Here is a 14,580-nt window from a genome sequence, read left to right as displayed (position 1 = left end):
TAGGATATGGTGCAAGCGTTTTGGCTCATAAATTGCAGTGAGTGAAGCCAGCCTGATTAGTGAGAAGAGTCCAACGAAGAGTCCTACTTAGATTAAAGGTCGCCTGCTGCACTACCTCGAATGATGTTTCGTTAGTCATTCTAGAAATATGGCTACTAGACTTGGAAATTAAGAAAAGGGGGGCAGTTTCTGGTAAAGAAAGACAATCCAATGGAAATACGAGGGATGCTCGGAACTCAGGATCAGTGTTGAAAACTTAATAAAAGGTCGCACATTACAAATGTGTCAAAATGAATGGGACACTTCAGGCACCGGCAGAATAACATACGAATTTCTCCCTAACATCAGAGGGGACTAAAAATGGAATTTCTTAACCCGTCGAGTGAACTGATACATACCTGACTGGCCATGGCCCGTATGCTATGTATCTCTACAAAATCAGGCGACAAATGAATGGTAGCTGCGCCTGCGGCAATGTGGACACACCAGAACGCACATTACGGACTGCGCTCTCTAAGAAAATGAGGCGGGTAGTGGCCGTTAGGCTTCAAGGGCGTTGAATTCCAAAGCAGCACTAAGGAACGGGGGTCGGCCGAGCGGTTCTTGGCGCTTCAATCTGGAACCGCGCGACCTCTGCGGTCGCAGGTTCGAATCCTGCCTCGGGCATGTCGGGCATGGATGTGTGTGATATCCTTAGGCTGGTTAGGTTTAAGTAGTTCTAAGTTTTAGGGGACTGATGACCTCAGATGTTAAGTCCCATAGTGCTCAGAGCCATTTGAATCATAAGGAGCGGGGCGCATCTAGGATGACCCTGCAGCCGCAGTATCCAGGAAGTCCAAGGAAGACCTCATGAAGCTTTCAGCCACATGTCAGCATGCTGCCATCCCAGGTGGTCCACAAAATCTGTAGATGGAGAGAAGACAATTGAGGTTTCTAAAGGATTTGCGTTGCTTTGGTGCAAGTGACCATGGAAGTATGAACTTTCAGACGTAATAGTGATCGGTGGAATGGCTTGTTATAGTGGAAACGCTGCTGACGTGCCGCCTGACGTCCAAGGAATCCAGCAGGCAATGGCTGTTGACTGAGGTAGTTTGATGGCAGGTCTAGTAACGGAAACAACCATCTACAAGTTAAATGCACCAAAATAAATGAAAAAAACACATAACTGATTCTGTACCTCTTGTAGGAGTATTAGTAGTTGGGTAACTGGAAAGGGTTTTATTGTAGTTTTGTAGTACTAGAAATAGTTGTAGTATAGGGAAGTTAACTTTCAGAAGAAAATAGTTGGTATGTAAATTTAGTATTATGTACGAAAATGTGATGTGCATGCCCTACCTTAGCTTTTCAGATAACGGAATATTATTGTTAAGCACTAATAAAAAAATAAAAGCAACATATCGAAATAGGTACAGTTAGATATCGATACGTGCATTTTTTTTAACACTGTATCCCGCAAAAGTCCTGGTGCAGTAATAGAAGGCAGGATCCAAAGTGTAAGTGTCCACACATACCCACGTACTATCTCGAAAATGTCCCTGGGCAGGTGTAAACCTGTGTCAATGTACAATTTAGCTTATCCTCCTAAATCAGAAATGTTGAACTCCTCCTAATCATTCATATACGTACCAAAAGCAGGTTATTATACTTTTAGCTACATAGTTTCGGTTATTTTTCAAGGTCACTTGACTATCCACTCCCCCAATCCACAAGACAGATGACAGTAGACTGAGGCACTTTTTAGCAGGGTAGCGAATAAGGAAACAATCTTGTACAGGAACAGTATTAATTGCCGCACATACTACCACTGGAAACAACTCATTGGTTATGTTTGTTTGGTGTTGTTCCGATAATATCCGATTTGGTTTTTATCTCATAATTTAAATCTACACTAGATTTATCTACTTCCCAAGTTATTAATTTAATTAGTATAAAAAAGGTATGTTCTCAAATTCTAGTATGTATCTAACTTCTTTCCCTGTACAATACCTCTCTTGTGGCTTCAACAATTTACTTTGTACCTGCCTGCAATTCTTATATCAGAGAACATTCAAGGATTTTAATTTCACCTCTTCTTTTCTTCGCTGCATTGCTGGTAAAACACTTAACATCTCTGTTCTATACTTTTGTGGAATTTCCAATTGACCTTTAAGTTTACAAATTTAGCAAACTAGTGTCAATAAAATGTATTTATTAAATCAGTTTCAAACTCTACAGAGAACTGCTCTTTTCCTAGGTGCCCAACATACAGGTCCCCACATTTAGATAGAGCATAGGCTGCCTTTACTGTAGTAAAATTTCCTGATTTCATAAATCTGAGCCAGTACTCCAACAAATGAACAGTTTACTTTGCTGTTTCATATAAATGAAGATATTTGATGTTCTCCAGTCATAATCATATTTCTCCATACACTGTGTTTAAAGTAATATATAAGAAAACCTTGCTAGCCCCTCTGCGACAGCTTCTTCATTTTTCAATTGCACTTAATACACTGAAGAGGCAAAGAACAAAGAAACTAGTACACCTGCTTAATATCGTGTAGGGCCCCCGCCGGTACGCAGAACTGCCGCAACGCGACGTTGCATGGACTCGAATAATGTCTGAAGCAGTGCTGGGGGAGGGGAGGGGGAATTGACACTATGGATCCCACAGGGCTCCCCATAAATCCGTTAGAGGGGATGAGGATCGCTTCTGAACATCCCGTCGCAAGGCATCCCAGGTATACTCAATAATGTTCATGTCGGGGGAGTTTGATGGCCAGCGGAAGTTTTTAAGCTCAGAACAGTGTTCCTGGACCCACTACGTAGCAATTCTGGACGTGTGGGGTGTCGCATTGTCCTGCTGGATTGGCCCAAGTCCGTCGGAATGCACAATGGATATTAATGGGTGCAGGTGATCACACAGGATGCTTAAGTGCATGTCACCTGTCAGAGTCGTATATAGACGTATCAGAGGTCCCATATCACTCCCACTGCACGCGCCCCACACCATTACAGAGCCTCCACCAGCTTGAACAGTCCCCTGCTGACGCGTAGGGTGCATGGATTCAAGAGGTTGTCTACATACCGTACACGTCCATCTGCTCGATAAAATTTGAAACGAGACTCGTCCAACAGGGCAACAGGTTTCCAGTCATCAACAATTCAACGTTAGTGTTGATGGGCCCAGGCCAGGCGTAAAGCTTTGTGTCATGCAGTTATCAAGGGTACACGAGTCAGCCTTCGGCTTCGAAAGCTCATATCGATGATGTTTCGTTGAATGCTTCTATGGCCCAGCATTGAAATCAGCACCAATGTGGGAGGGCTGCACTTCTGTCACGTAGAACGATTCTCTTCAGTCGTCGTTCGTCCCGTTCTTGCAGGATCTTTTTCCGGCCTCAGCGATGTCAGAGCTTGGGGTTTACCAGATTTCTGATACTCACGGTACACTTGTGAAATGGTCGTACGTGAAAATCCCCACTTTATCGCTACCTCGCAGATGCTGTGTCCCATTGCTCGTGTGCCAACTACAAGACCACGTTCAGACTGACTTAAATCTTGAACCTGCCATTGTAGCAGCAGTAACCGATCTAACAATTGCGCCAGACAATTTTTGTGTTATATAGGTGTTGCCGACCGTAGCGCCGTATACTTCCTGTTTAGATACCTCTGTATTTGAATACGCATGCCTCTACCATTTTCTTTGGCGCTTCAGTGTAATAAATAATATATAATTGTTTATAACAGTCATATCGTCTATGTTGGAGTCAGTGTTAAGAATCTCAACGTAGTTTGTACGTAGGTAGCTAAAACTGTACACAGACAAAGCATAGTTTATATGCTTTTCTCAGTCTTGATTGGCTGGAAGGCTTACTTGTACATCATTCAATGTTTAGGTATTCTTGTTGCCACAGTAAACAAACTGCAGACTGTTGTTGAACACCGCAGAACAGCTGTTCTCTACGTTATTCGTTAACTGACACTAAACATAAGTTACTGGCGTGGAAAACATTGTAATTAGTGTTAAATAGTGTTTCTTGGTGTTAAAAATACATATACAGTCTTGCACAAGGTCAAACACACGAGCTAGTCTTTAGTTGTGTATTGTAGCCTCTAGTTTCCTGATATAATGTATTTTAGGCAAGGAAAGTGTAAGTGTTTCCTATTGTCGCATGTCTGGTCAATTTAGAAGGGCTCGGTTGGTAGGACATGTTCTGAGGCATCAAGGGATCACCAGTTTAGTATTGGAGGGCACCGTGGAGGGTAAAAAACGTAGAGGGAGTCCAAGAGATGAGTACACTAAGCAGATTCAGAAGGATGTAGGTTGCAGTAGGTACTGGGAGATGAAGAAGCTTGCACAGGATAGAGTAGCATGGAGAGCTGCATCAGTCCCAGGACTGACGACCACAACAACATCAAGGTGGTTACCGACAACTTTGTTAACTCCTGGGTTTGTGATTTAAAATATAAATTTGTTATACTTATTTATACTGCAATTGGACTTCATCCATGTTAAACAGTGATCCCCAACTGTTTTACGGTTTTTCACTATCAGGCAGCTGTTTCCCTGGCGGTCTCCTTCCAAGCAGAAGTAATGGTTTGAAATTAGTCACACATCTCCACCTTGTTAAAAATCTCTACAAAATCCTTTCATACATCAAAATAAAATAGGTAGCTCTCGTCTACAAGAAGCTGATACAATATTCCAATTATCTCTTCCGTTAGAACACTCATTCTAACTTCAGCTAATACAGTTTTATGTAGTACAGCCACAGGACTCTTATATTTCTTCGAAATGGTTTCCAGTGGGTCTTTGTCGATTATTTCCATTATGCCTCTTGCTACCAGATTGTCGTTCATGTGTAAGAGAAAGGTAGCTTCGCCTTGACACCATATCGCTCAGTGACGAACTTGGAGAATTTATTACATAGATAGCTGTTAAATCACTCACAAATTCCTGTCTTTAAAATTACAAACCCTCTGGGTTTTCGAATTATTCTAGACCAGGTCTTCCCAACGCGTTGTTCGCGGACCCCTTCGGGGCTCTTTCTAGGGGGTCCGCGGCCACCTTTCACCAAATCGTATAAAATAATAAAATTATTGAATAAAAATGTGAAAATCGAATTCATCACTATTTTTCTTTTCGTGTGAAAAACATGTGTACTTTTACTTCAGGTCGTATCCCCAAGCAGCCTTTGCGGTTCCTAAGTGAGAACGCATACACAGTTTAGTGCCGGAGAATGCGGCTTCTCTGATCGACTGTTTCGCAACCATACGGAGGTCGTTTGTGCGCCGGCTCACGGCGCTAGATGCGCTGAAACCTTTTACGCATGCGCGGAGCGAGCTTTGTCGACCAATCACAGCGCTCGCTGGCACGTATGTGGCCCCAGGCATCATTAAATGTTAAACTTGCTTTGTCAGTGCACTACTTATTTCATATGTCGATTTTTGACCAGTTCATTACTTCTAACATGAATCGGTGGCTGAAGTCAGGATCATTGAAGAAGGATGCAGTTTCTCCATTGCCTTCACAACAAGGAAAGTTTTCAGTTGAAATGAATGAGGAGGGAAGACGACCAAAGGAAGAACAATCACAAGAAGCTCCACAGCCGGATTTATTATGGGAAAACGCTGCATGTACTCCATTGGTTACAATAGCCTGTGGAAGTGGAATAACTAAGAAGCGTAAGTACAACGAAAGCTATTTAGAAATGGGCTTTATGGAGACAAAGGAGGGTAAAACTTAGTGTGTAATTTGTGCGCGAGTGTTTCCAAACAGTTCAATGGTTCCAGTTAAATTGCGCCGTCATTTTGAAGGTACTCACCTGGATTTTCAGGCTAAAGACATCGATTTTTTCAAAAGGAAGAGTGCTGAACTAGCTGCTTCTCAGCATTGCATGAAAACTCATGCAAAACAATTAATGAAAACTCATTAAAAGCTTCTTTCTTGGTTAGTTATCGAGTGGCAGAATCAGGCAAAGCTCATACCATTGCAGGAAATCTCGTAGAGCCGTGTGTTAATGATATTTTTTCTTGCATGCTAGACGAAAAGGCAGTAAAGTTTGTATCTTCGGTACCATTATCAAACAATACTGTCAAGAGACGCATTGTTGACATGTCTAACGATGTAAAAGGCGCTATTGTTTCTAGCATCCAACACAATTCATTTTCTCTGCAGATAGATGAATCCACTGATGTTGCAGGATTACCGATTTTATTGGCTTTTGTCCGTTATGAATATTCCGGATGTTTTGAGGAGGTCCTCTTATTGTGCAGACCACTACCTGTTAACACAACAGGTGCTGAAATATTCAGTCTATTGGATGATTTTTTTAAGGACTAACGAAGTTTCATGGTCTAATTGGATAGATGTGTGCACACATGGTGAAAAACCTATGACGGGTCCTACAGTCGGAGTAATAACGAAAATAAAACAAAACGCCAAGAATTTCAGCAGTAGTCATTGTGCTCTCCACAGATACGCTTTAGCTACGAAACAAATGCCTGTTTCGTTCAAGAATGTTTTACACGAATCCATTCAAAATATTAACTACATAAAATCAAGGCCGTTGAAGTCAAGACTTTTCACAATACTGTGTGAAGGTATATCGTTTCCTGCTTCTCCACACAGAAGTGAGGTGGCTCTCACGTGGGAATGCACTCTCTCGGTTGTACGAATTAAGATTGTAAGTCTTAGCTTTCCTTTTGGAGCATGACACCAAATTAGCAGACCTTATTAATGACGAAAATTGTCAGTGTATACTTGCCCATTGGTCAGATATTTTCTCCAAAATGAACGAAATGAATATTTCACTAGGGCAAAGTGAAACAAAGGTCACTGCTATCGACAAAGTTCGAGCATTCAAGAGGAAAATCAATTTTTGTGCTGAGAGTGTCGAGGAGGGGGAGGTCAAGTGTTTTCCTCTTCTCAAGGAGTTTTTGAAATACACAACATTGGCGCTTGGGAAGAAATTGTTTCATCAAATCCTGGAACATCTCCGAATCTATGATGTAATTGTTGGAGCATTATATCCCAACAGCTGAAGATGAGAAGCTGCATAAATAGGAATGGGTGGTCAACCAATTCACTGTATCCAAAAAGCCGAACATTCTGTCATCAAATGAATGTCAGTTGTTGATAGAAATTGCCACAGACCCTACCTTGAAATCAAGTATTGACATTGAAGGTTACTCACACTTTTGGATCCGTTTGGATAACAAGAAATACAACCCTCTTGTTGAAAAGGCAAAACGTGTACTTCTGTTTGCCACAACATACATATGTGAATCTGGATTCTCGATCTATGCTGCCCACAAAACTAAGTACCGAAGCTGTCTAGATGCGGAACCAGGCATCCGTCTCCAGTTGTCAAGAATTGAACCCAACTTTTCAAAATTGTGTCAGCAGAAGCACCCTCAACCATCACATTAGGATTCCATTATTATTCCTACAGACACGTCTATAGTAAAGAAGAAAGCATTTTTCTTCGTAGATGCTCAGTGAACGTGCCTGAACTATAACTCTGTAGGATTTTGTTTCTGTCTTTTATTATTTACAAAATAATTATTAATTGAATTCTGTTGGCATTGATATTTTTGTTACGAAAATTAAAAAGATCTCGAAAGCTAATTTCTTTTCTTTATAATATATTCCGTCCTCTCAGTTAAAAATATGGCCTGCCTGTACTTCAATTATAATTACTTGCTATTACTCTGACACTATATTGTGGCAACTGGCTGCGAGCGTAAATAAATGAGGACTTTTCACGTGCCACCTTGTAAAAGGTAAACCTCCTCTGCCCTAATTGTTTCCTTTGAGAAAAGAAGTTTTACGTTCTGTGAAATGATTTGTCTTCTTGTATAGAAATAGGAGAGTCTGTTTGTTTGTTTTCCTAATTTGTTTACAGTCGAGGCTGACTGCCACGATATAGTGTCCAAGTAGTAGTTGACGTTGTCAGCTGTGGCTAAACTGTTGCCACGCCACCTGGCAGTTGCCAGCTACCAACTGACAGTACACTGTTGCAACGCCACCTCTTAGCTGTCGGCTATGGACTGACAGCTGCCGTTCAGTAGATACGCAAAGACTTAAAAATAACTAGACTTTCCGAGCTGTTTACAAGGGCACGAAAATCGATCGTGGAACTGGAAAATGGCTTTATAAAAGCAGATTTCCAGAATCGATTTTGAAGTGTTTACCTGACCAACCAAAAGCGGAACTGGGACATCGGCTTACGAAATCCGGTTTTGGAAACGCATGTAAACTGGGTGAATGTATTCCCACACATCGCACAACAGATGTCGCAATAGTCCTATAAAGGTAATTCCTTGGCCTCTTTTCTTTCGTGATGTGTTTGTATCCCAAATCATGGGTCAGCCTCTTTCCTTCACAACTGCGCGGAATGGCCGCGCAGTCAAAGGCGCTGTGCCGTCGTGGATTGCGTGGCCGCTCCCGCCGGAGATGTGAGTCCACCCCCGGGCATGTGTGTGTGTGTGTGTGTGTGTGTGTGTGTGTTTTGTCATTATAGGTTAATAGTGTGTAAGACTAGGGACTGATGACCTCAGCAGTTAAGTCACATATACTTTACATACATTTGAACATTTTTCTTCGGATTTCACGAAAAACCACACACACACATGCGACTGTTACGAAATATGCATGCTCCTTACACAACAGTAGTCAAACAGTGGAAGTGAACAGACCACAAGCGGCAGCTTGTCAAAAGCGAACAGTCTGGACGTGATGTTGATTGCTCTTGGAGGAAGGCAGCTCCAACGTGTGAAATGTCAATTACCAAGTAATTTTAATCAGGCTATAGTGTGTTGAACAAAGGGTGTGTGTGGATACAGTGGGAATTAAAACTGTATCGTTAATTTCAAGTTAACACGGCACTTGCATTAAGAAGCTTTCAGTTCCCATGGGTTTAGCTCTGAAATTTAAAGTTACTGTGCTCTTGACTGACTAGGGGTCCGCCATGGATTTTCGACTGAAGAAGGGGTCTGACAGCTGAGAAGGTTGCGAAGCCCTGTTCCAGACAGTTTACTTCATCGCAGGTTTTAACGATAATGTTGATATCGCAATACGGTCCTGTAACACACATAAGTACATTTGAATTCTTCTTGGCAAGGAACATACGATTTTAGGTGTAATTTATGTTATCAATGTCAGTCGCAAGATTAACCAAGTTCTCCAGTAAGAAACACAAAAAACCATTCGTCAGTTCCTCTAGGCCTCCTCCCTAATAGCTGAGGGACTTTTAGCTCTTTGGAAGAATCCATGTTGACTCTTCCCTCTACCACAGCAACCTACTTTTATGCTCTAAAGATCCAAGATGGCGGCACTGTTTTGTGTGTGTGTGTGTGTGTGTGTGTGTGTGTGTGTGTGTGTGTGTGTGTGTGCGTGTGTGTGTGTACACACACATGAACGTGTGGTTTGGCTGATTTTGCATGTCATTGGTCAAGATGTCAGTGCCTTGGGGCCCCACAGTGATCAACAGACAGCAGAATAACATTGACATAGACATCTAATGGCTTTGACCATGGGGGACGGATTTCCAGGAAATAGGGATGGGGGGAGGGGATGGGGGGGAAATTTCAGGATCGACTCTGTCCAGAACCAGCAGTGTTATGCTAATAATAGCTTAAAACTGGCATGCCTTTATTCCTACCCCGACTCGTCCAGCAGTTTGTGCCTGTGGGAGTCATGCAATCCATTTGAGGTTAGCTGTGGTGGCGCAGCAGGGTAGAAGGCAGTTTCTGGTACGCCAAGGCAGCAGCAACAGCATGGCCGCTGTGGATATTAGCGGCCGATAGGCTCTGGTGTGCGGGACTGGGACGTGTGTGCCGTGCCATCTGGATTTGCTTACCTCCCGGTGTCTCTGGTTCTGGGAGTGCGCTGAAAAGCAGCAGCGCCGGGACATGTGGGCGGATTTCGGTTACAGGTTCAAATGGTTCAAATGGCTCTGAGCACTATGGGACTTAACTTCTGTGGTCACCAGTCCGTTAATCGCACTATTAGTACTGTTAGTTCAAATGGCTCTGAGCACTATGGAATTTAACAGCTGAGGTTATCAGTCCCCTAGAACTTAGAACTAGTTAAACCTAACTAACCTAAGGACATCACACACATCCATGCCCGAGGCAGGATTCGAACCTGCGACCGCAGTGGTAGCGCGGTTCCAGACTATAGCGCCTAGAACCGCTCGGCTACCCTGGCCGGCAGTACTGTTAGTGAAATTGAATTAAAGTTGATTATGAGTCCATGCTTTTACATCCCCCAGCCGATTTCCACTCCCACCAAGTGTGACGATATGACGATAAAAACTTGTTCCGGTTTACGTCCATTTCAATTTCTTGAAGCTGGTGCTCCTTAATCACATTTTTGTAAAACTGCTTTCGCTTTACTCGAATATAGATTCTGAATAGGAATGGCTCTCTGATTAATTATTCAGTTGGTTTTGAGTTTGCTCTTTAGAAAGTACTACTTAGTTCAACCACAATTTTAGTGTCTTCTATAAATTTAAGTAAGATGGGAAAAATGCTATAATCAGAGTAATAATGATTATTGTTATTATTGGAATATGCTACCTGATTGTGAATAACGCCTTCTGCCATATAACGCCACGGCAGGCAGATGGCTGGTACGCACCCGGAGGTGTTGCTTGTCGGCCGCCCTGCGGAGCAGCGCCTGCCAGTCCAGGTCGACGTCGTCGCGTCCAGCGGCCACCTCCAGCAGCAGTGCGACGAGGGCCGCGTCCCCCTTCTCCACTGCGACGTGCAGCGCGGTGCGCCCATCGCTGTCGGTCGCCATAGCGTCAGCTCCACCGATCACCAAGGTCCTCACTACCTGCAAACAACGACAAGTGCTATGTTACTGCTTCCTATCTCCAGCATTGAGACTCAATCCTCCTTTGTTACTGAAACTGCAACTTCAGGCATTCCCTGATGGTTCATTCATATGGGTAAATTGCACCTCTCCTGCAGTCTTGAATCCATAGGTGAACCTCTGTAACGTGGATTGCAAATGGCCAAGCTAAAGAAGAATAATAGACACCATTCTCAACTTTTCACTTGTTTGATCCTCCTTAAGCGCATTTAGCAGTTACATGAGCCTATTCTGCGTAATTAATTCAGTGATATACATTTACGCTCATTGCTATTGATTTGAAAATGTGAAAATTTGGTTTTATACGATATTTTTAAACACTGTTCATCAGATTGTTTTTCACTATCTACCAAAAACCTTAATAACAACTTACGGTTTCCAACAGTATATTTTGATTGCCAATGTGCTTCGAAATCTGCCGATTCCCTTAACTAAAATATGTTGATTTTCAGTATTTTCATACATTTATCTCAAGAGGTAATATGAGGACTCCTCAGTCGCAACGAAAACAAGCACAGCCGAGATTCGTATAAACATTCTTCGTCTTCAGTTTGTCATCCCATTCTGCTGGCATCCAGCTATGAGGAGGGAACTATGATGGTCTATAGCCTTTCCGTTCATCCATATACGATTTACATGGGTCTACACGTCTTCTTCTGTCGCCTTATAAACAGCTAGTCTCGGAACTGTGCTCTTGTGAGTCCAATGCTGTGGAATTGACGCTCTGAAACCAGAGGATCTCTTGGTGGCCACTAGTCCAGGGACATGCTTGTGCTGGCAACTTCCTGATGTCTACACTGCCCATGACTCTACACGTAGTCTACATCGTGGTCATATTCGCCCTGACGCCTACTCTCGAGGCTGTTAGCGGCCGCTGCTTAGCGTGGGTAACGCAGCTTGCCGACTCTTTGGGGACAGTGGTCTCACGGTGTCTCTGGTGCTGGCACCACTGCTTCTCCAGCTGTCAACTGCGTGCGGCTGTGCGCTACGTACTAGTCAGTGATTACACTATGTGATCAAAAGTATCTTGGTACCTGACTGAAAATGACACCATCAGTAATGCTGGAATTCAATATGGTTTTGGCCAACCATTAGCCTTGATGACAGCTTACACTCTCGCAGGCATAAATTTAATGAGATGCTGGAAGGATTCTTCGGCAATGCAGCCCATTCTTCACGTTGTGCTGCACTGGGGAGAGTTATCGATGTCGGTCGGTGAGGCCTGGCACTACATCGGCGTTCCAGAACATCACAAAGGTGTTCTATAGAATTCAGATCAGGACTCACTGCAGGCCAGTCTATTACAGAGGTGTTATTCTCATATAACCACTCCGCCACGGGACATGCATTATGAACAGGTGCTCGACCGTGTTGAAACATGCAATCGCCATCCCCGAATTGGTCTTCAACAGTGGGAAACAAGAAGGTGCTTAAAACATCAGTGTAGTCCTGTGCTGTGATAGTGCCACGTAAAACAACAAGGGGTGCAAGCCTCCTCCATGAATAACAAGACCACGCCATAATACCATAGCCTTCGAATTTTACTGTTGGCACTACACACACTGGCAGATGACGTACACCGGGCATTCGCCATACCCACACCCTGCCATCGGATCGCCACATTGTGTACCGTGATTTGTCACTTCAAGCAACGTTTTTCCACTTTTCAATCGTCCAATGTTTACGCTCCTTACACCAAGCGAGGCGTCGTTTGGCATTTACCGGCGCGATGTGTGGCTTATGAGTAGACGCTCGACCATGAAATCCAAGTTTTCTCACCTCCCTCATAAATGTCATAGTACTTGCAGTGGATCCTGATGCAGTGTGATGGTCTGGATAGATGTCTGCCTATTACACATTACGACCCTCTTCAACTGTCGGTCGTCTCTATCAGTCAACAGACAAGGTCGGCCTGTACGCTTTTGAGCTGTACCTGTCCCTTCACATTTCCACAGCCTGCAAATCAACATTACCATCTTCGGCCACACTGCATAAGAGCCTTAAATTAAACTTAGTAAAACCAGATAAACCTGAGACTTAATCACAATTTAGGGGAAATCCTAATGAATATTATTGAAACCTCCCCTTAGAAAAATTTATGAATGGTTGTGCTGATAAACCCCTTACGTTATTTGATTTTCAAACAGCTGAGCAAAACTGAACGTGCACAGACATTTCTCTCTTTACTTATTCAGATCATCAATAAACTGACACACAATATTTTTAACGCAACGCAATCTGACTTTTATTAATCTCTACAAAAGAATGGCCCTGGCTAACAATAACCTATACCTTTCATGAATCACTTACCTCACAAAAATCTTCGTTACTCAAACTACTGCAACACAGTGAGCGCCAACACTGCCAGCTAAATAAAAGATTCTAACTACTGAAGTCACTAACTACTGATGGGCATAGTTAGCAAATGAAAGATTTTGATAGAGAACAAACAATGTATGTACCTTAATAGTGTTCAAAAGTCATAATACATATATCAGTTCATAACATCCAGTCTCACAAATTTACTGTCTCTGATGGACACACGTCCAGATCATCCGCTCTCAAAACTTCGCCATCTCTCTCCCCACATCCACCACTGCTGGCGGCTCACTCCAACTGCGCAACGCTACGCGCTGTTCACATCCAACTGCCCAACACTACGATAGCTAATATTACAACAATGCCCACCAGCCACAGACTGCACACAGCACAGCCAGTGATTTTCATACAGAGCACTACGTAGCGTTACCAATATAATACCTACATAGCCTACTTACATAGCCCCATGCTCCCCACAAAAAATTTTACAAATTGTTTTGGTTTCCATATTGTGTGTTTCTATGGTTCTCTCTGTCATATCATTACTACGGAAATGCGATACTTCTCTGTAACTATTTTTACTCTGCCAACGGTTGTCATAAGGGTGGTGTCTGTTTTGGTCACGATTTACGTTGTAAGAATAGCCTTGTCGTGTCCAGTTATTGTTTCTGCCATCACAGAATTGCGACGGATGTGACCTGTAATGATTGTTTTCCTGTTTTCGCATCCCGCGACTGTCTGTGTCAATTTCCAATTCTTGTAAGAGTCCTTGAAAAGCTTCAATGTCGTCTTTACAACGTCCTGCCAAAATAATATGTCGTAAATGTGCAGGAAATTTGATTAAGCAAATGCGATTGGTCCTGGGGGCTGTATCGGTTTGACAGATACTGATTCTTGTGCAACATGTCTTCAAAATATTTCACAAGATTGGAAAATTCAGATTGTTCGAAATGTTTCATCATTATGATGCTATGTTTTACTCGGTCTTGTGTAGCTTGAGACCACTATGCTGAGAGGAAGGCATGATAAAATTCTCCTTCTCTGTGACAATCGTGAATGACCGATCGCATTCTTACAGTTAGTTCATTCTCTAAATAACCACACATAAATTCTAATCTGTGCTCTAATGACCAGTTGGGAGGGAAAAAATGAGAGAATTGATGAAGCCACGCTTGTGGATGAATGTCGTGGCCATAATTCTTAAATGTTTTGAATTTACGTGTAGTAATGAACAGCTTATAGTCAAAATCATCATGTCGGCGAGTCGCATATCGGTCATTGTTTCTTCGTTTCGGCGGTTCCATCTCAAAATTCGCTGTACTTTGCCAATTTCTTTCATAATTTCCGAAGTACCCTGTGTTATTATTTTGTGTCTGTTCCGTATTTCTATGTCCCTCTTCCCA

The 14,580-nt window shown here is 42.8% G+C and overlaps 1 protein-coding gene across 2 annotated transcripts in view; it reads right to left on the bottom strand.

Annotated features, from left to right (window-relative positions):
* Nucleotides 1-14,580, bottom strand: part of LOC126253205 (uncharacterized) — a 599,715-nt gene that overhangs the window by 442,007 nt on the left and 143,128 nt on the right. For both annotated transcript variants that reach the window (XM_049954381.1, XM_049954382.1), the window contains exon 6: nucleotides 10,622-10,819. In XM_049954381.1, coding sequence (XP_049810338.1) covers nucleotides 10,622-10,819 — 198 coding nt within the window. The remainder of the gene's footprint in view (nucleotides 1-10,621; nucleotides 10,820-14,580) is intronic.

The sequence above is a fragment of the Schistocerca nitens genome, chromosome 4 (genome assembly GCF_023898315.1).
Source record: "Schistocerca nitens isolate TAMUIC-IGC-003100 chromosome 4, iqSchNite1.1, whole genome shotgun sequence".
Lineage (NCBI taxonomy): Eukaryota > Metazoa > Arthropoda > Insecta > Orthoptera > Acrididae > Schistocerca > Schistocerca nitens.
This window is presented reverse-complemented; position numbering and strand designations above follow the sequence as displayed.